We start from the raw sequence: 22,423 nt of genomic DNA, 5'->3' as shown, positions 1-22,423 counted from the left end.
CCAAGGGGTCATTGTAAGGCTGCTTCACTCCCCTAGCATCTCCTTCATTGAAAATTATGTCCTAATCAGTTCGTCTGTGCTTCAACGGGGGTGTTATGTGAACGCTGTTCACCTGTCGTTGATACGCTTTCTTAAGGGACTTGAATGATCCTCCTACGATGGGTCCTCATGAGATCGTCTGTATTTCCCTTATCACATTTTGGGGAGGCTAGAATTGATGGTTACGGCCCCCAGATGAGGACTCATGCTGGCCCTTGTTTCCGTCTCGGAACTTACTATACTCCCCCTTCTTCACAAACTTCTGCAACTTCCCCTTCTGTATCAACTCTTCTGTCTGCTCTTTGAGACCTTGACAATCTTCGGTGTAATGGCTGTGGTCTTTGTGAAATTGGCAATACTTATTCTTATCGTGGATGTTAGGAGATGAGTGTAATGGTCGCAGCCATTTGAGGTAATGTTCGTCCTTAATCTGCGTTAAAATTTTATCAACAGACATAATAAGTGGGGTAAATTTTACCGTTTGTGGTCCCTTATCATCCTTCCTCCTACTCCTGTCATTGGTCCAACGATTTGGACGCTCCCACTTCTACCCTCTACAGTCATCATCTTTCCTTTCTTTGTCCCTTGGTCTCCTTGCATCTCTGATGGCTGCTAATGCGTCTTTATCGTTTATGTACTTCTGTGCTTTAAGGAGCATCTCGGCCATCATTTTTGGGGGATTTTTTGCGAGTGACGTAATGAGCTCTCTAGATCTTAACCCTGCCTTGAAGGTCGTCAGTTGCACCTTATCGTCAGCTTCATCTACCTCTAGTGTTTCGCGAGTAAAGCGTTTCACGTATGACCTTAGAGTTTCCTTCTCTCCCTGCCTGATGGTAAGTAAGTGGTCCGGAGTCCTCTTAGGACGTTGTCCTCCAATGAAGTGATGCAGGAAGGCGTTACTCAACTGCTCGAAGTTGTCAATGGAAGATGTTGGCAACTTCATGAACCATTCCTTTGCAGCTCCTTTGAGGGTGGTTGGGAAGGAACGACACAGTATTTCGTCTGGGGGCTGCTAGAGCCCTAGTGTCATTTTGAAGGTGTTAAGATGATCCTGAGGGTCCTTTAGCCCATCGAATGGTTCAAGCTGAGGCAACCAAAATTTTGACGGTACTGGACATTCAAGGACTGCCGGGGTGAATGGCAAATCCGTTGCCCTAACCATTCGATCTACACTCCATTCTGTTTTCTCCTTGATGGCGTTCTTAAGTTCGTCCATCTCCCTCCTCATCTCTTGGAGAAGATCTGAGTTGTGCTCGGTCGGAGTAGCGGACCTTTGATGGTCACTTCTTCTGTGGCTATCTCCCTCGTCATCCCAATTCCCTCTAGATCGATTCTCCTCCTGCTAAAGTCGTAGCTTCATTTCCTGATTTTGTCTGGTCAGTTCTTCAACAGTTGCTGCGAAAGCTTGAACTTACTGAGCTAAGGCTGTGGAATCTTGATTGGATTCCATCTGATAGTAATTGTTAGTTGGAAACTATCTTTTCGAGATTGAACACGAAAATGTCGTCTCCACAGACGGCACCAAACTGATGAAGCGTGAACTCGTCAGTCAGTGTGTGCAGACAAGAGTAGTCTCCAGCCTATAAGAATGTACTCTCAAGAGTGGTCATCGGTGTGGTGCCTGCCACAACGCCTTCGATGCCAAAGTCAGTATCCGAAGCTTTTTAAGAATGAGCAATATAATGTAATAGAATCAAAGAAATCTCTCGGTATCTATCTCAGTGTGTACGTACCTTGTTCTTGGCAATGTGAGGGCTTTATATATGTTGTTACAGCTTCTAACCGTTGAGGCAGTTATGGTGGTTTTAATGCCCTTTGGGTAACGTTTTCTGCCTCATAATGTTGCTTTAATTTGCTCCCAACGGTCTGTACAATTGGCTTTGTAACCGTCCAAGGTGTTATTAGCGACATTGAATGAAATGTTTACCCTCGTCAATGAAGTGGATACTCGTCCTTTCAGGCCCGTCTCGTCTGTCCCATTGAGCTCGTCTATACTTGATTTCATCAGTCCCATCAGCTATCAATCTCCATATCTGCTTTTTTGGGTTTGATCTGATATGAATTGCCTAAGTTTGAGGTTTGGCTATTCCAGAAAAAAATTTACCATGCATTGGATGTATGTAACACTGCTACCTCTCATTCTAGAGGCAGTTAGATCATACTCAATTGTTTTGACTGTCAACCAAAGAACCATGCTTGGGGACTTTGATTCGCCAATCAAATTAAAGCTTGGCAGATGCCTTCAAGTCGGCCATGGGATGTGGCTTCAGACCTAGGTTTGCCCATCTTGGGCTCTTGCGATTTTCTTCCTCCACCTTTTTCCACTTTAATTTAGCAATGAAAATGTTTCTTCATTGAATCTAAGGTCACATGCATTTAGGATGTTGGAAGTTAAGGATTGATAATTTGATACACAATAAAGTTCATTTGTAAATTATGTGAATTTGTGTGTAAAATTGGACTCTGAAGTGTGCTGAATTGGCAAATCTGACATTAAATCTGTAATAAATATATCGAAATATAGTAAGAATGTAGCTAGTATTTTTCTCAAATTATGATTAGTAAATAACATCCTATTCTAGGTTTTAAATTTTCCATCTTTTTCTTAGGTGAAATCTTTTGTCTCTTTTATCAAGGAATATATACCGTAAGACATATTAACCCACCCCTTTACCCCCTTTTGTACAATGTGGTAATCTGGTACCCTTTTGTTAGACCAAAATACATAAAATTAAAAAGGTTTGGGTTCCCTTTTAATTTAATATACATATATATTTTTTGTCATGTATATCTAAAAGTGTCTGAGCTATATAACATCATAGTGTTTGAATACTATTATACAGTGTGTATATCAATGTGAAAATGCATGCAGCCAGCAAAGCTCATATTATGCTTTCTTGATGAATTAATGGAATCATTTTAGCTGTCTCATAGTCATATATTATGCTTTCGATAGATTCTTATAGCCATTTGGTAAAGCCAAGCAATCGCTTACCCAAAAAATAAAAAATATATATAAAGCAAAGGGATCCCATGCTCTGAGTTTGATATAGTATCAAATCCCTATTTTTTCTTCTCAAAAAGAAAAAAAAAATCCCAATTTTTAATTAATTTTGTTATTCACTAGACCGACATTTAAGTGCTCACAAGAGGCAGGACAGACGGCAGAGTACGTGTTGGATTGTGAAGGTGTTTTAATCAAAACAGTATTCACCAATCCAAGCAATGACATGAAAACAAAGAAAATATAAATAAATATATCCTTTTTTTTTATTTAACCAAAAAAAAATTAATTTTTTTTGTATAGGAGACTTAAACCTCAGTCTTTGCCCCCACATTCCACAAATATTTATACATATAGAGTGACCATCACGGTAAGAGTAGCGGTGGTATAAATAAATAAATCCTAGCAATGACATAAATAAATTAGAATTTTACTATGAGGGTAATGATAATTGGAAACCAAGCAAATCATCCCAATAGTTAGTCACAAGTCACAAGCTAACATTAAGGTGGACCTAAGCTAAAAAGGGATGTGCTTCTAACCCCCCAAACCCATTCCAAGGATTTAGATGCACGACTTGTTTTTATAAATAATCAACATTTACTATAATGGAATAGAAAATAATTAAATACCCACAAATAAGAATCAAACCATCAAGCATCTCAAAAAAGAAAAAAGAAAAAAAGAATCAAACCATCAAGTCTTTCTTATAAAATCCACCAAATTAAAATGTTAACAATAAAGTCTCCAAATACAATCTCAAATAGTTTCAAGAATACTAAACTCACTATCCTAAGAAAACATAATAAAATAGTCCATCAACTAACATAGCTCCAAAAAAAAGTTTTCAATCTATGGCTCCAATTATCTACCACCAAAAGAGATTTCACTGCTCTAATTTGAAAGGGTGGAGAAGGGGGGGGGGGGGGGGAGGGGTAGAAGCTCAATAAGAGACTACATAACATGAGAATGTCTCTCAAAACAAAACAATAGTATCATAGAAAAAATATAAGCTTTACAAAATATTTACAAATAGTTTTAACAGTAATATAATATACTCTGTAAAACTGTCAGGAAGAAAACATTTAACTATAACACTGTAATTAGTAAATAAAATAGTAACCAATTTAATTGGCCAAAATACACTAAATAGGTAGAAACAATATAATATAGTAATAAACAAATTTTCTACTTATAAAGGCCAATAACAATAAAATAATAGTTTGATATGGAAAACATTAAACATTAACCAGACAAAAACATAAACTGCTAAACACTCACTGGTTGATTCTCATGGGAAACAATAACACTAACCTCAAAGAGGCAACACTGGCTCCAAAGGGCAAACAATAACACTGGCTCTGAAGAGCAAACGATAACAATGTACCACACCACAATAATATTACTTCGGCCAAATAGCAACACTTAACTCTGTGTTGGCAAAGGTTGCAGACTGTTTAATTAACCATTTGAAAACATTCTTACTTTATTATAATATTGTCAATACCAATAAAGTAATATACAAGAAGTTATAAAATTTTGGTTTATATAATGCATTGACAATGGTATAAGATTTTGAAACTTCACTTTTGCAAATATTTATATATATAAATATACACATCTTGAGAAACGTCATGTTCGAAAGTCTATTTACCTCTAGTTTGTTAAACCAAGTTAAACTTCAATTGTCTGGAACGATGTCAATTAGAACCTAATTAAGGATCAAATAACTCAGTAAGGGCAAGTTTTGAATAACCAAAAAGTCCTCTTATAAAACTTTTCCTTAGCCACTGTGAAGATTTCGCAATATTAAATCTAACATAGCTTTCTAATATATATCATGTCTATATCATATTTTTTATAATTTTAGTGTACTCCCTAATGCTACAATCTGCAATTCCTATATATATACCATTTAACATCATCTATGGATGTCTATATAGGCTTATAAAGAATGGTGATACTACTCCACATATATATTAGGATATCTTTCAAAATCAATAAAGTAATATACGTTTATATATACTTCCATGATAGCCTATTTTCCCTTGAATATATCAATATAATTTCTAAGACTTCCACGCAACTATGAGATGATGAATCCTAAGTCATAGATGCAATTAATGATTCCAATAAAGCATGTATAATTAGATGTTTACCTCAGTACAATATTAACTTATTGGCTACTCTAGTAGTACCATGTTATTCTATTCTTTTCAATTTAGAGAAACCCTAATTCTTAACTCCTAAACCTTAACTCTCAAGTATTGACTTTTTTTTTTCCCTCAAAATCTTGCAGGCTCTCTCTACCTTTCACATGGCTGACTTAAAAAGACCCAGTATACATATATATACCTCTAAAATAACACTCCAATTCAATCTAGGAAAACCAACCGCACCCCAATTAGTACTCTTAAATAAATTCAGTCGGGGGTATGCAGAAAACTCACCGACCCGCCAAACCCGACCCGACTCGACTTGCTGGTTGGGTCGGTTTTTAGGGCTTGGTGGGTTGGGTTGGGTTGGGTTACAAAAATTTTTTTATAGTGGGTCGGGTTGGGTTTGGGTCATAAAATTACAAACCTGCCAAACCCGACCCGACCCACCCATATTTAATATATATTATATGTTTAATAATTTTTTTTTAATAAAAACCAGCTGTAGGGCACTTCGGTTCCTACTATCATATATATTATATATTTTGTTTATCAACTTAGTTAGATATATTTTGTTTATAACTGAGTTAGAAATTCATGTATATTTTATTTATAAGTGAATTAGAATACTAGTTCATTTATATTTTATTTATCAACTCAGTTGGATACTTAGACATATTTTGTTTACAATTGAGTTGGAATATTAGTTTATATATTAATATATATTTTGTTTATCAACTCAGATGGTAAGTGTGATATATTTTTTCTGCTCAATTTAATAATAATAGTAATAAAAAAAAAAAAATTGTCCAACCCATGGGTTCAACCCGACCCAACCCGATATCGGGTCGGGTCGGGTCGGGTTGGACTTATGTGATGGGTTGGGTTGGGTTGAATTTTTTTTTACCCACCATGATGGGTTGGATCAAAAAATCCCCTCAACTAGATCCAACCCGACCCATGCACACCCCTAAATTCAGCTTTACATGTTAAATACATTTCCTACTTGGGCTAGAATTTAAAACCCACTAAAACGTATCTCTTTAGCCTCTAAGAAACCCATAAAACTTAATGGCCTGTTTGGATGGAGGGGGGAAGGAAAGGGAGTGGAGGGGAGTAGAGTAGAGTTAACTAAAAATAAACTAATTTTGTGCTAAATCTACTGTACTCTCCCTTCCTCCCCCTTAATCCAAACGGACCATAAATAAGCTTTCAAGACCTTAAATTCCCAATTAAACTCAAATTAAGATTGTTTAGATAGGCTAGAATTCTAAAGGATTCCAATAACACTTAAACTCCTACTCCAAATGCTATAGATTTTAATCTCTTATCTCTTTCCTTAATTGATAAAAAGACCAAAAGTTAAATATGAATAATCCATAAAATAACTCTCCATGTTACATCTTCTTTTTATTTATTTATTTATTTATTTTTGTAGATATCATAATATAAAATAATATCACATTCAAAGTAAATTGAATAATTCATCAATTTCACTCTAGAAGCAACTAAATTAAATTAAATTTAGGTGAGGTGGGTGTTACAGTGATAAACAAGTCACATGTGGCTACATTAAAGGTGACCTATGCTAAAAAGGAATGTGATAGTCTGGTAGACATAAGATTGTATTACTTCTACAAATTACCTGTAGTGAATAATAATAAAAAATTAAACCCATAAAATTTAAAAGAAAATTAATTATTGAAATTAAAAAAAAAAATGTATATGGAGAGGATTTGATATTCAACTAACTAACTATTTTCACATATTTTCGTGATCACAAATAACAACCAAATCTATTTGGAGTGAAATACGATGGGATTAATACAAGAAGTCCCAACATATATCTTACAAATTTTATCCATAGCACCTAAACAAACTTGATCAATTTTGAAATAAAATCTAAGTTGGATATTAATTTATGATATTCAACTAACAAACTATTTTCACATATTTTCATGATCACAAATAACAACCAAATCTTTTTGGAGTGAAATACGAAGTACCTTTAAAAAAAAAATTAGAATCGAAATACGAAGTGCTTAAAACAACGAGTCCCAAATTAAATATATCTTACAAATTTTATCCATTCTAATTTTAAAATTTATTGCAATGCACCTAAAAAACCTTCCAATTCTAAAATAAAATCTAAGCTAGATAATGATTTATGACAAAACTTAGGTATGGATAAATGCTGCATTAATCAACTTAGGTATGGATAAGATTCTTCTCAAACAAAGGTATGGATAATGCTCATAAAAAAAAAAAAAAAAAAAAAAAAAAAAAAAAGGCATGGATAATGATTTTTATTTTTTATTTTTTGGATAAACAAATATATATGTTGATGCTTAATTGGTGCAACCCATTTTACACTTTTCACATTTTATAATTCAAGAAATATAAATATTGTTACATAAATTTTTTTTGCAACAATGAAAGAATTGGCACATTGTGATTGGTAAATGTGGTGTTTTTGGTAAGTCATATAAAAATGATATCATTCAGAAGCATAATGTGTTGATCATCTTAATAAATTGTGAAAAATATAATGTGTTCATCGGTATTTTCTGTACCAATGCTCCTCATTCCAAACTCCACCCAATCACAATAGGACGCCTTTTTTTTTTTTTAATTATAAAATAATCAAAATATAAAAGAAAACAAAAATTCAAATACATGACTTATTATTATAAGGAGTATCTATTCTATACTATTAATAACAGAATTCCTGATTTGATTTTCAACATTTTTCGTATTAAAATATCTTCACATAAATTTTTAAACTTTCTAAAATACTCCTATTTTTTAATTAAATAATTTTGAATTAAATAACTAGATAAAATAGTAATTTACTGTTGCTAAGTTTTAGATTTTTTCCTTTAATTTTTATATTTGGCTTATCTCTATTTCATTTTAAATATTATTTCATATTACCTTACCTCTTTTTTTTTAACTAAAAAAAAAATACACAGCTATTTATATTCCACTTTTAAATATTGTAACACTAAACTAAAAAATAAAAATAAAAAATAAAAAAGAAGAAAGAGAGGGCGCAAGAATTAACTAGTAGGATTTTTATTCAGCACACCTCAGCCACGGTTTTCGTGCTTTCATAATCACAAAACGTATAATGACAAACTAAGACTGGTAGAATCTTTTGAAACAATACTTATCTAACAAAATCTCTCTTCCGAGTCCTCACTGCTCTATATATATACAACCTTTCTTACTCTCTTTTAACGCACAGAAAGCAAGAAAGATAGTTTGGAATTTTTTTTAAAGAGAAAAAAAAAAAAAGAGTGAAAATTATGGAGCTTGATCTTTCTCCAAAGTTGGCTAGGAAGGTGTACGGAGGCAATGGTGGGTCATATTATGCATGGTCTCCATCTGAGCTTCCCATGCTGCGTGAAGGAAATATTGGTGCAGCCAAGTTGGCCCTTGAGAAGAACGGTTTTGCTCTTCCTCGTTACTCTGATTCTGCCAAGGTTGCCTATGTTCTCCAAGGTATATATACACGTACAGCTGTTATCTGATTTTTATAGATTTTTTTTTAAGTATGTCTACGTTTGTGGGTGTTAAGTTTTATTTTCGGATCAATAATATATTGCAAGTTCTGTTGCTGTTGTTGTTAGATACTTTTGTTTTGTTTTGTTTTTATTTTTATAATTTATTTATTGGTGATAATTAATATATTTAATGGATGGGCTTTTGGTTGGCTATGCAATTTGTAGAATAAAATTTTAATGGAATTTACTTTTTAATTTTGTTTTATTCTTTTGGATGAATCTGTGAAATTAAAATTTGGGGTATTCAATTTAATAATAGACAGCCCAAAGTTGTTCTAGTTTAGTGGTAACCATCATGGGCTAGCTAGGTGGACTAATCAAAATCAAATCATCCATTGCTTGTTTTATACTCTATTGTGATATTCTGTTTTTGTTATGGCTTTTATTGGTCCATCTTTTGTCATATTCTTAATTTTTATTCTAAACTTTATCCGAACCTTATTTTTTGGGTGTTTTTACTTGAGATTGGTTTTTTGATTGGATTAAAAAAAAAAAAAAAAGCAGTGGGGTTGTTCGAATTATTATGGAAGAATAAATTTTTAGGTCTTTAAATGTTTAAAGGAACAATGCATTTGGACCAGTTTGTAAATATGATTTGATAACTTGATCTTTGTAGAAAGGTGTATTGTACTATTGCATGTAGCATCAGGAACATTCATTAGTTTTCTTTTCTGATTTAGTTAATTAGTAATTTTGCTGAGCATATTGTCTACATAACTTTTTGTTACGGAGTAATGGTAGAGTATGAACCAAATTCTGTCACCAATCAATGTTTAGTATCATGTAATATCTTTGTATTGCAATTGTAATATCATTTTGCTCATTGATTTTTCTTTCATTCTGTATAGGAACTGGTATAGCTGGAATTGTCCTTCCTGAATCAGAAGAGAAGGTCCTTTCAATTAAGAAGGGTGATGCCATTGCCCTCCCTTTTGGTGTTGTTACATGGTGGTACAACAAAGAGGACACTGAGCTAGTTGTTCTGTTCATGGGAGATACTTCAAAAGCTCAGAAATCTGGAGAGTTCACTGATTTTTTCCTAACGGGAACCAATGGGATCTTCGCAGGGTTTACCACCGAGTTTGTGAGTCGAGCATGGGACTTGGATGAGAATATTGTTAAGGCCCTTGTTGAAAAGCAATCAGGCAATGGAATTGTCCAGCTTCATGGGAACTTTAAAATGCCTGAACCAAAGAAGGAACATCGAGAGGGTATGGCATTGAATTGCGAGGAGGCTCCATTAGACGTGGATATTAAGAAAGGCGGAAGGGTTGTGGTGTTGAACACTAATAACCTTCCATTGGTTGGTGAAGTTGGGCTTGGAGCTGACCTTGTTAGGTTGGATGGGAGTGCTATGTGCTCTCCTGGATTTTCTTGTGACTCAGCATTGCAGGTGACTTATATTATTAGGGGTAGTGGCCGTCTTCAGGTTGTTGGTGTTGATGGCCACAGGGTCTTGGAAACAACTGTTAAGGCAGGTAATTTGCTCATTGTGCCAAGGTTTTTTGTTGTTTCGAAGATTGCAGCTCCTGATGGTATGGAATGGTTCTCTATCATCACCACCCCCAAGTAAGACTTTTTCACATTCTTAGCCACATTGTTGCATTTGTTTTAGGCTATTGTTATATATCTAATCAAATTTTTTTGTGTGCTTGTTTTTATTGGGTTTTCTTGGCTAATTGATCTGCTAGTACTAGACACAATTAATTCTTTATCAAGCCTGTTGTGTATTATCATTATCTTAGTGCAACAATTGATTCTTTATCAGGAACTTTGCTTAGAAGTTTCATGACTCATGAATGATTTTGCTTTTCTGTGGCAGTCCAATATTCACCCACTTAGCTGGAAGGACTTCAGTGTGGAAGGCTCTATCTCCTCAAGTGCTCCAGGCTGCATTTGATGTGGATGCCAATACAGAAAATCTTTTCCGCTCAAAGAGGAATTCTGATGCCATTTTCTTCCCTCCACCAAATTGATAAAAGAACCAGCTTAGTTTTGCTAGTTTCCCCTCTACTGAATTGATCAAAAAACTAGCTTTGTTTTGCTAGCTTCTTAATCGCCTCAATAAATAGGGCTTTCGTTGTCTTCAGTTTATGGTTGTAGACTTGTTAATATGGTTTTGATTCTGGATGTTCGTTTCATTTTAATGCATAACTCTTTGCATTTAATTCTAGTCACCAAATAATTTTGTATAGCTGAGCTTATGGCCCTGGTTGTTGACTTGTTAATATGGTTTTGATTCTGGATGTTCGTTTCATATTGTTGCATTTAATTCTGGTCACCAAAAAAGCTCATGGCAAAATTGGTTTGGTTCCTTTTTTAAGGTTGTAGAAGTCTAGAATGATGAAAATTCACAAGTCACAACTAAACGAATTTGATTTGGTCTTGCATTGGCTGGTGAACTAGGGCCCAAACTGGGCTTTAATAAGCACCATTGGTCTTTAATTTGGAGAAATTAATCAGTACAACAAGACGATGGTTAGATGGTCCTCCTATCCTATAGAAAGAAATTATTTCAAATCAACTCCTAATTTGAAGAAGTTCACATAATCATTGAAACCCACGATGATTTGTATTAACGGGAAGACAAAAAATTTTCCCATATTGTTTCCATCTAACAACATTGGCCTATTCAAAGCAGTGCCTTTTCTAATTTCAATCAAAGATCATGATATAGTTTTATTTTTTAATTGCATTAACTTGGTTGGATTTTATGCATATTTAGTTTATAGAAGTTATTGCAGTTATTCAGAAAGTTCGAAGTTCTATGTGCCAGATGTTTTGAAATTGTGGAAATAAATTGATCTTTTAGATAGGATGTCTTCTTTAGAAGTGGTTGAATTGTAAAGGATATTAATCTGATTTGTGAACAATTTGTTAGTATATCCTTTGTTACTATTCCTTTAAGATGTAATTTTGTTGCTCTAACTCTTACTAGGGTTGCAAAAGAGAATGAGGAGGCTATCATTTGGTCCTCTTTTCTCTTTCCATTGTATAGCAAGGTTTATTCTCTCAAAAAAAAAAAAGAAAAAAAAAAGGCCTCCACTATCTTCAAATAAAAATTTATAATGCTTAGAGCATGGAGCTCTAGTAACTAGACCAAAACAATGAAGTACTAGTGATAATGGTGGATAATATTCTTTGATGCGCAAATCAAACAATTCATCCGCCGAAAAACCTGACACTGAAACCAATCTAAAGGCAAGGAAGAATGTTATATGCATATACTATAACATCATAATCAAACAGTCTTTCACTCTGTCGGAACAAGTCTTGAGAAGGTCCGGTTATCTATATGCAACAAAGTCTTGAGAAGGTCAGGTTATTTATATGCAACAAGAAGAGACCACTTGAATAATGAAATGGATAGGACTGACCCAATATTGCTTCATCAATACTACGGCACAACTAATTTGAGGCAATACTACAACACACCCAATTTCATAACTTATTGACTTGTGTGACTATGAGTGATAAACGAAAAGTGGGGTTCATATTTCATACAATCTGTAGTGAATATAAAGTGTTTACTCACAATCGCACAAATCAACAAGTTATGGAATTGGGTATGCAATTTGGGTGGAACCGAATTCTAAATATCAAGTGGTTGTAATTTAAAATGATTCCATTTTATTTAGATTTTTCGTGATGAAAAAGAGAAATGAAAGGATCCAACAAATGTTTCTTCTTCAAAAACCTATGTGGACATTTATTAAATTGAATAGCAACATCAATAATTAAACAATAAATTACAATCCACAACCATAGTCTGTCAGAAAAATAAGTTAATGATCTCAAAACCTTGATTTTTTTTCCCTCGCTTTGAGGGACTACCTTCATCAAAGTGACTATGTGAGATTTGCAAGGTTAAGAGATATACCTTTTTGCATAAATTTACAAGGGTAGGAGTAGGAGTACTATGGTAGGTATGTTAAAATGAGTTTCTTCTCATTTCAAGAATTTTTCAGAAAAAGAAAGAAAAAAAAAAAAAACGATTTCAAAATTTATCATCTTCCCTTATGATATCACTTAAATGATAAAAAAGGGAGAAGACAAAGAACTTAAGAAGATAATTTATGCACACAAATGCAGAGACTTCAAAATACTGTATCAGCAAATGGTGCAAAAGTTTCATTGAGCTACAGCTGCAAGAGAGCATTAAAAATTCTCTAGTTTGTCTATAAAAAGGATCTTTCTCAATCTTAACTGCCTTTGATTTGGTCGCACTCACATACATTGTTGATGCTAATGCCTGATCTACAGAAACTGAATATATAAAAATACATTATCGTTGACTCCTGGTCATGCAAAATCATTTAAAACTCCTTCCCATTCCTCAAGAAAATACGAAACTACATCATAATGGTGATTCATGCAATTTCTTCAATGAAAGCCTTGCCTCTAATTTCTGCCTTATTGTTGATTTTCACAAATTGCTTATCACCTCCATGTTCCATAATTGAACTTTCTCTGCCCCTACAACTGCTGCTAAGGAAGACCAAGCTTCACCTGGCTGCTCATGGACCGAACACATGATGAAAGCAGAAGTTTCTAATGAAAGTAGGCTTATCACATCATCAATGAGACCAAATCCAAATTGCAAGCCACCCATGTGTCTATAAGCTGGAGAGCATATTTGCTCCAAAGCAATAAGAGACAGTTTCCAACACAGTTTCTGGATGCCTACCTTGACTCAAGACTGAGGACACACTCAACACCACCAAGGCTGATCCTACGACATCTGATTGCTAATCTCCATTGTAGAGACAAACTGTAAAAGAGTAGCTATATAAAATATCTACAAGGTGAACAGCTAACGGAGGGGATGGCTCTGTGGAACTTAGCTTGCTAACTGGAAGTAGTGGGCTTTCAGGGCCAAGAGGAATCTCACTTGATTGGTTAGTTTCTAGATCATCTTGTGGTGGTACTGATTATTCTTGTTTGGCAAGTGGTTGGACAAGTTGATTTCTTCCTTGATGAGAGCTATTGTTCGGGCAGCAGGGTTCAACCACCATGGTTCCCATGGCTCAATCATCTTACTCAGTTCCCCAAATGCAGGAGCTCTTTGGAACCGTTCCTTCTCTTCTACAGACTACAGATAAATCATCAAAACTGACTTGATCTCTTACAGATAGGAAATAAAAATTAACTCTAATCAGCTTTAGTAATAGCATGGAATACAAAGACAACATGATCAAGAACATATACCAGGTAATCTTCACACTCCAACTACAACTTAAGGAGTGCAGAGATATTTTGTTTATTTGGCAATGTAGAAAAAGTTCAAAGATGAAAAAGCAATTAATCTAGAAGACAATGAAAAGAAGGGTTGACAAAAAGTATACCAGAAAAAAAATCTTTTGAATGGTCTCCTCAGACAAAATCGAATCTGTCAAAAATAAGAGCAGAAATTAGTCAGAAGCCCTTTTAAACATTAATTGATCAATTAGCTTAGCATGTCATTTAGTTCCTATAACAAGACACAAAAGGTGACACTTCCTTCATTTTTACTTGACTTCTGTATGTGTTTAAAATAAAATTCCCCATTGTACACCACCAACTGCAATTCTTTACACAACCTGATTAATGCTGGTCAGTATTTGTATCCAACTTAAACTGAGTAGAATCTGTAATAAGTGTCCCATGAAGCTATATCACCGTTGAAAAAACAGTGCAATTGTGCCTAGTATACCATTTGTTAGGATCACTTTGTTGAAATGGTTGTCTTGGTTTGACCACTGAGAATATAGTTTCAAAATCCTATCAAAAAGAAGAAAAAAAAAAAAAAAAAAACCCATATGACCAGATAAGCTTTTGCAGACCCAACTACTTATATCAATATCGATGACTAGCCTCTATGCAAAGTACAAAACTTTTTGTAAGGACCTGATCAATTGGCGGCCCAAGCCTACTTAGAACAGTGAGTTGTAGAGTTCAACCTTGGCCTAAATCAATAAGTTTTTAAAAGAGGGAAACTAACAACAAGAGCGGGCTCTGCCTAAGGATGAAAATAAGGAAGAAAGGGCCAATGTTATAGAATAGATGAGCAAATGTCTCCTTACAAACCTGCTCGAGGAGGCCAATGTTATACAGAAAGTTACACTGTGCACTCTCTTCTCTCAATGTTCTTCTTGTTTCTTTTTCTATTTCTTGATACTTGTGTCCCCCCACCCCCCTCTCTAAAAACACTATCTTTTTTATATACTCTTCTCTCCTTCACATCTTGACCTCCTATCTTTACCTAACAAATCTCCCCTCATGACACTTGTCTCTTTTACATCTGAAGAAGGTGGTAGAAGGAGTTTGCTTAGCTGTGACTTATACTATTTAGGTCACTTTCTCATCAATGCAGTTGATAAAATTATTGCCCACCATTTAATGTGAAGGCAATAGGCTACTCCAAATTGGAAACTTCCCCTATTTTCACTGATTCTCTCTCTTCAAACTATTCTTCCCACTTGGAACGTCTCAAAGTCCTTTGTCTCATCCCCTCCTCTCCTCTGGCGAATTTCCTCTTCGGGCACATGATATCCCCACATTAATACTGCAACTCTTCAATTTTGTCCTCGATCCTCGGGCACCCACAATAGCCCCCTAAAACTTTTGCTATTAACCCTGAGATAAAAGCAAAGTTTTAGTTATACATGCGAAGTACACACGTACCATACGCATTCCCACGTGGTAACGTCCTTTCACCTGTCTCCCGCAAGCTTATGATGCTTCGGAATCCACGACTTCACATTTATGACGTCAGGCGGCTGCTTGTCCCCCCACATTCTACGGCGCGATCAAGATTCTAAGGTCCCTGTTTTCCCTCATTTATGAGCGGGAAAATTGCTGCTCATTTTTTACCTCTATATAAGGAGAGCTTGGGGCAGGCTGAAGCTCATTTACACATTTTGGCAATTTGAGTTGACGCAACTTCCCAAGGAGAACTTTTTTTCCCTTGCTCATAGGTGTGTTCATCCTCACATTTCTCTTTCACACAAGCTTATACTTATCATACTATAAAACTCCATGGGTAGATATGCTAAGCTAGTAGATACTCCCGAGGCTAGGGCTGCCTTTAGGGCGCAATATAGGATTCCCAACAGTGTTGAAATCCAACACTGTGAATATGGTGAATGGCTGGTTATAAATAGACCTCCTGAATTCGTAGTTATTCCGATGATTGCCTTCATTGAAGGCGGGATGAAACTTCCCATGGAAAGGGTCACCAGAGATTATCTATTGAACTATAGGCTGTCCCCCACCCAATGCACCCCAAACGTCTTTAGGGTCCTCAGGTAGGGTTTCCGAGGACCATAGATGCATATAGGACAAAGTTTATCCAAACTTTTTTTTTTAGTGTTTTCACTTGAGCTTGGTTTCTTAATTGAATTTAAAGAATAAAAAAAAAAAAAAAAAAAAGGATAATCAGGTTGTTCAACTTATTATGGAAGAATAAATTTGTAGGCCTTTATAAAGGCCTACAAACGTTGGAAGGAATAATGCTTTTATACCAGGTTGTATTTGAAAATGTAGTATTGTGCTATTATGCATGTAGCAGATGATTAAACATTAAGTAGTTTTCTTTTCTGATGTAATTAATTTGTAATTTTGCTGAACATATTGTCTACATAACTTTTTTTACATTTAGAGTATGAACCAAATTCTGTCAGCAATCATTGTGTAGTATCAAGTAATAACTTTGTATTGCAATTGTGGTTGACCTCTATGTTAACTTAGTGCTCATTGATTTTTCTTTGTATAGGAACTGGTGTAGCTGGAATTGTCCTTCCTGAACCAGAAGAGAAGGTCCTTGCAATTAAGAAGGGTGATGCCATTGCCCTTCCTTTTGGTGTTGTTACATGGTGGTACAACAAAGAGGACACTGAGTTAGTTGTTCTGTTCATGGGAGATACTTCAAAAGCTCACAAATCTGGAGAATTTACTGATTTTTTCCCAACGGGTTCCAATGGGATCTTCACAGGGTTCGCTACTGAGTTTGAGTCAAGCATGGGACTTGGATGAGAATGCTGTTAAGGGCCTTGTGGGAAAGCAATCAGGCAATGGAATTGTCCAGCTTCGTGGGAACTTTAAAATGCCTGAACCAAAGAAAGAACATCGAGAAGGTATGGCATTGAATTGTGAGGAGGCTCCATTAGACATGGACATTAAGAAAGGTGGAAGGGTTGTGGTCTTGAACACTAATAACCTTCCTTTGGTTGGTGAAGTTGGGCTTGGAGCTGACCTTGTTAGGTTGGATGGGAGTGCTAAGTGCTCTCCTGGATTTTCTTGTGACTCAGCATTGCAGATGACTTATATTATTGGGGTAGTGGGTGTCTTCAGGTTGTTGGTGTTGATGGCCACAGGGTCTTGGAAACAACTGTTAATGCAGGTAATTTGCTCATTGTGCCAAGTTTTTTGTTGTTTCGAAGATTGCAGCTCCTGATGGTACGGAATGGTTCTCTATCATCACCACCCCAAGTAAGACTTCTTTCACATTCTTAGCTTGCATTTGTTTTAGGCTATTGTTATATATCTAATCAAATTTTTTGTGGGCTTGTTTTAAGCTTTTGGTTCTCCTGGTTAATTGATCTGCTAGTATTAGACACAATTAATTCTTTATCAAGCCTACCGTGTATTATCACTATCTTAGTGCAATAATTGATTCTTTATCAAGAAACTTAGCTGTATAAGGAACCTTAGCTGTAGAAGTTCCATGACTCATGTATGATTTTGTTTTTCTGTGGCAGTCCAATATTCACCCACTTATCTGGAAGGACTTCAGTGTGGAAAGCTCTATCTCCTCAGGTGCTCCAGGCTGCATTTGATGTGGATGCCAATACAGAAAAACTTTTCTGCTCAAGGACTTCTGATGTCATTTTCTTCCACCGAATTTATAAAAAACCTAGCTTAATTTTTCTAGTTTCTTAGTCGCCTCAATAAACTTACAGTGTTACCTGTAGGGCTTTTGTTGTCCTTAATGTTTGGTTTATGGTTGTAGACTTGTTAATACGGTTTATCTTTCCATTTAACTCTAGTCACCAAATAATTTGTATATGTCGTTGATTCTGGATGTTCATTTCATTTAATGCATATATCTTTCCATTTAACTCTAGTCACCAAATAATTTGTATATGTTGTTGAGCTGAGAATAAAGTTTAAAAAATCCTAGCATAATCAGCCCATATGACCAGAAAAGCTTTTGCAGACCCAACTCCTTATATCAATGATAAAACCACTACTTTAAACAGTTTGTCAAAAGCACTATTAAGTTGAAATAAGCACCACGAAGTTGAAATAAGCACCTTTTAGAATCCTACTGAAACTGCTAATTCAAATTTTGATCAGGGGCTTTGTCAGATATAGAACATATTTTTGTGAAAGTTTAATTAAAAAACACTACAAAAAGCAGCACTGCTATAAATCATCATCTCAGACATTGCATAGCATTTTATCAATTTTAAAGCATTATTCTCAATAGTTCAATAAAAGTGCTATAAATTATTCCTAAGCTTTTGATTCTACAACATTACTAGGACTTGCAGTGCAATTTTGGGCATGGTTCAGGTTTTTTGGCAGTAAGCATGCCTCAATATAATTGTGCTGCAGCAGCACTAACCTGGTCCACAAAAGAGAAGGGAGAAAAAAAATCTAATGATTATCAACTTTAACTTGCAGCTGTGTTCTCAATCAAGGTTTTTGTTTTTATTTTTTATTTATATATTTTTTAAAGAACTTTGATTGTAGACCAACACTGCTTCTAACATTGGGTGCTTGGTCACAGACTCCACCTCCCTTTACTATACACAAATCTCTGCCACCCCAATTAGCCAATTTCCTTCACCCACAACATGGCTGGCATGGCAGAATGTAGGCAATTTAGCTTCATTTGTTTTTTACTTTGATTTTTTTTACCCTAACACGTCAAAATGTGCTTTATAAAATGATTTTTGAAATAGATTTCATGTCTAAAATATTCTATCTGACAATTAGTGACAACCCAACAGTCTCAAAGAAAAAAAAATAGAGGGAACATACCATGCTCATCCATGCTTCGTTTTCTGAAGGGAATCGTTTCAGTATATCTAGCATTATCCATTTAGTTTCATCATTAGGTCGCATCTGCTGAAGTTCCTCAGCTACATTCTCTTGCATGAAAGACTCAGTACATCGAAAACTATGTGACTGTCAAAAATATATATACTATACTTAACAATAAAACAAAACACCAACAATGTCCTCCAAACAAAGAAAAGAAAAACTTATGAAGAATCTTCAAATGATACAAGCTTGGCGTAGAAACTAGAATGCACTAGAGCACACTTGGTATTTGTTAAGCTACATTCAAAGTAAGCAATAGAATCATGATCTCACCAACCCCTTCTTCTTCTTTTTTTCTATTTTTTCTAAGGCAACTACAAAAAATTCATAAATCAAAGTAAGCATATAGAAAACACAATTACTCTTACAAATTAAAATACACGTAACTTTTGCTTTCAAAAGAACAGGAAGTAATTTTCAAAGAACATCAACCAAAATCAAACCTCATGCCTTCAACACAGAATATAGAAAAAACATAATTACAAAAGTAGGGAGAAGAAAATTCCACTTACCCTGCAGCACTGGAGGAAGCAGTATCGTGAATTGCAACAAGGGCATGTATATTGTGAAAATTGCTTCTGGCACCTACCGGGAGAGAGAATGATGAATAGATATAATGAACTACTCAAATAACCTCAAATTAAATATAAAAGCTTGAAACTTTACAAATACAATAAGAGCATAATATAATTCAATATAAGTAAGCCATACAAACTTATGTCATGCATAAGCAGTGGTAACAGATACTTCATAGAGCATATGCATATAAAAACAGGATTTGTTTAACTTTAGCATATACTTCACCATGAACCAAAACTAATACCGATATGCTAATTGCAATTGAATAAAAAATTCAAGCTATAACATTTTTTATAAAGAAAAAGAAAAGAAGAGACAGTTTGGGGAGGAACATACACATGGCAAATTATCCGGGAAGGAGGGTTCAATGGGGATGATTTGGACGACTTATCAGAGGTGAGGATCGTCCTGTCCATGACTAAAAGCTTACTGAGACTTAGTACCAATGAGACCAGTTGCTTGGTTTGGATGGTTCTCTCAATTCAGCTTTGAAAGCCCTTAGAAATTGCAGTTGGTAAAGCAGAAGAGTCTCACAGGTCCAACTTTTAAGTTAGAATCCACCTGACTCAATTAATTGATTGTACCTGGAAAGAAAAGCACCAAGGGTTGGTGTGAGAGGCAAGACTAATTTTTGTTTAAAAAAATTAAAAATCATCATTAATGATAATGTAAGCTAAAGAACATTAAAATCATCCAAAAAGAAAGAAAAATGATGAATTTGACAAAATACAGTTTACACCCTCTGCATCTCTACTAGCTGAATGTATATGTATAATCTATATATTATATATGTATGCTAGCCTCTTCACACAAGTGCATGTGTAGAGACTCTAAAAGAGAATTTAGAAAGTTCCACATTTTGCAAATCATTGCATTTGTTAAAAGCATTAAAGGTGATCATTGCAATAAAAAATAAATAAATTAAAAAATTAAAAACGAGAGAGATTGATTTAAAGAAAAAAGGAAAAAGAATTCTCTTTATATATTTATTTTTGGCCTATCCGCACACAATCTCAGTTATGGACACAATGAAACAAAACACAGCTCCAACTAACTGACTAAGAACACTGCAACTACAATTCAATAAGCTCTAGTATACAGAACAGAAATGGAATCCCCAGTAGCATCGTAAAGATCTATTTAAACCAGAATCAGTGACCTTTCTTTAGTAGCTACATGCGCTTTTATTTTCTCTCTCATATGAAGGACTACAGGCTAGAGTCACTAGACAAAAATTTCTTCAGACTTGACTTGTTCACCTTGGACAGTTTTGTTTCTTTGAATCCAAATATGGCAGACTGTATAGTAGCTCCCCAGGTCAGCTTACTAATAACAGCTTGTAGACTACTCCATTTCCGTTTGTTCAAACCCGAATCCACCACCTTTTTCCATTCAGTTGGTGGGTTAGAGTTCAAACAAAGATCCATGATATTTTTTCCAAAGTCTCTCAGCTTATGTCCCCCCTATTTATTGTAACTCTGCAAATGTGACATTGCTCTTGCTCCATTGGTAACTGTACAAATTATTCAAAAAATTTATTCTAAGAAAATATCAATTTAGAGAAATGGCAAAGAAATGACAGATCCAATTCTATCTAATCACAATTATCATTCTATATGGTCTATAATTAACAAAACCCCAAGGAAAAACAAAATTCTTCCGAGTTCCAATTACAAAAGTAAATGGGCAAGTATATATCAAAATTCTTGGCATGCAAAACTCAACAAAATTTAAACACAACTTCATTTTGTCTCAAAACCAAATGGGAAGGTTTGTGAGAAACATAGAACGGGAAATCTTGTTAGAATATAAAAGCCAAAGGCATAAGAGAAGAGAACTCCTTACATGAGAGTCTGCGCTGGGCAAAAGAAAAACATGGACTTCCGAGGCGGTGGAATATCAAAATATGGAGGGAAGACCAAACAATTTTGTTGCAAGCTTATTAAGCCCAAACGAGTTAAGAGGCCCAAGTTTATCTCTCATATTAAAATTTAAATAAAAAATTATTTTTCCATTTTTTTCTTTTTCTTTTTCCTTTTCACTTTATATGTTTTGAATTACAAAGGCATTCGAAGTATAGAAAAAAATAAATTTCTTAATAAAGTTTGACAGAAAATAAAAGCACAATTGAAAAAAAGAAAGAAAAGCGTTTTAAGTTTGTATTGGAAATGTGAGAAGTGTAATTCTTTCAGCTTTTTCTTCTCCCTTCTTTCTTTCTTTTTTTTTTTTTTTTTTTTTGGTTTAATTATAGGCTTATAATATATACTAAAAATTCAGAAGAAGAAGAAAGGAATAGAACCAGGAAAATTTGGGTCACTGGAAGAAGAAGACTTACAGAAGTATGACGACGCTCTTCAGGTAGTGTGCAAGTTGAACCAGATTCAAATCATACCGCATCAATGATTGTAAGCGCGGAAAATGAGGAAACCAGGCGGTTCAAACAGGTACTTATACTCCCCCTTAGGTTCCCCAAATGTAACCGCTTACCGCATAAAAGCAGGAGATCCCCACCGAACAATTACATCATACCGTTGAAAGTGGGAATGTGGGCCGCCAAAATTTAATGTGGGCACACATTAAGTCTTGAAACACTAAAAACGCGCGTCGGGGCAGTCGAAAAGTCGCAGCATTAACACAACGAAGTGGGGCGACTCGTCTAGAGGGCCGCAGGTATCACAAACCTCCTCGCCCGTCCGAGGGAACGTGCAGCAGGGTTTGAGGGCTATTGTGGGGCCGTGGGCCTGATAGCCTCGGCCTATCGTGTAGCAGGCCCAAGGCCCACGCGAGGAATACTGACCATTCAAGCTAAATTGGGGAAAGCCTCTTTTCGGATCCACGCCGAGGACCTCCTGTCCTCGATGACAAGGATGATTTTTGGGAAAGACCAGGCCCAAAGTAAGCTGTCACCCTCACACTTAATGCATTCACCTAACCCCTCTGGCCGCATTAATGGGGATATAACCCCTTAGCAGGGAACGTTGGTCAGAGTG

At 35.2% G+C, this 22,423-nt stretch overlaps 3 protein-coding genes and 1 pseudogene across 3 annotated transcripts; 2 read left to right on the top strand and 2 right to left on the bottom strand.

Annotated features, from left to right (window-relative positions):
- Positions 1 to 586: 586 nt before the first annotated feature.
- LOC111994431 (uncharacterized) lies at positions 587 to 982 on the bottom strand. Its single transcript, XM_024026307.1, has one exon. The coding sequence runs from the start codon at positions 980 to 982 to the stop codon at positions 587 to 589; it is 396 nt and encodes a 131-aa protein (XP_023882075.1).
- A 7,439-nt stretch (positions 983 to 8,421) lies between these two features.
- Positions 8,422 to 10,933, top strand: LOC111994447 (11S globulin seed storage protein Ana o 2.0101). Its single transcript, XM_024026334.2, has 3 exons — positions 8,422 to 8,703; positions 9,614 to 10,334; positions 10,588 to 10,933. The coding sequence occupies exons 1-3, from the start codon at positions 8,508 to 8,510 to the stop codon at positions 10,739 to 10,741; spliced, it is 1,071 nt and encodes a 356-aa protein (XP_023882102.1). The 5' UTR covers positions 8,422 to 8,507; the 3' UTR covers positions 10,742 to 10,933.
- A 2,134-nt stretch (positions 10,934 to 13,067) lies between these two features.
- Positions 13,068 to 13,939, bottom strand: LOC111994432 (uncharacterized; annotated as a pseudogene).
- LOC111994433 (12S seed storage protein CRD-like) lies at positions 13,938 to 17,785 on the top strand. Its single transcript, XM_065773418.1, is given in 8 exon segments — positions 13,938 to 13,976; positions 14,042 to 14,093; positions 16,519 to 16,753; positions 16,755 to 17,074; positions 17,077 to 17,163; positions 17,166 to 17,234; positions 17,504 to 17,561; positions 17,755 to 17,785. Coding segments are annotated over 8 exon segments (891 nt in total).
- The last annotated feature ends 4,638 nt before the right edge of the window (positions 17,786 to 22,423 follow it).

Source organism: Quercus suber, unplaced genomic scaffold (assembly GCF_002906115.3).
Source record: "Quercus suber isolate HL8 unplaced genomic scaffold, Cork oak 2.0 scaffold_74, whole genome shotgun sequence".
Lineage (NCBI taxonomy): Eukaryota > Viridiplantae > Streptophyta > Magnoliopsida > Fagales > Fagaceae > Quercus > Quercus suber.
Note: the sequence above shows the minus strand (reverse complement) of the source record. Positions and strands in the feature narration are given on the sequence as shown.

Coding starts and splice junctions, on each gene's coding strand:
- LOC111994447 (XM_024026334.2), top strand. CDS start 8,508: ATGGAGCTTGATCTTTCTCCAAAGTTGGCTAGGAAGGTGTACGGAGGC. Junction 8,704..9,613: donor GGTTGCCTATGTTCTCCAAG/GTATATATACAC, acceptor CATTCTGTATAG/GAACTGGTATAGCTGGAATT. Junction 10,335..10,587: donor TCTATCATCACCACCCCCAA/GTAAGACTTTTT, acceptor TTTCTGTGGCAG/TCCAATATTCACCCACTTAG.
- LOC111994431 (XM_024026307.1), bottom strand. CDS start 982: ATGAAGTTGCCAACATCTTCCATTGACAACTTCGAGCAGTTGAGTAAC.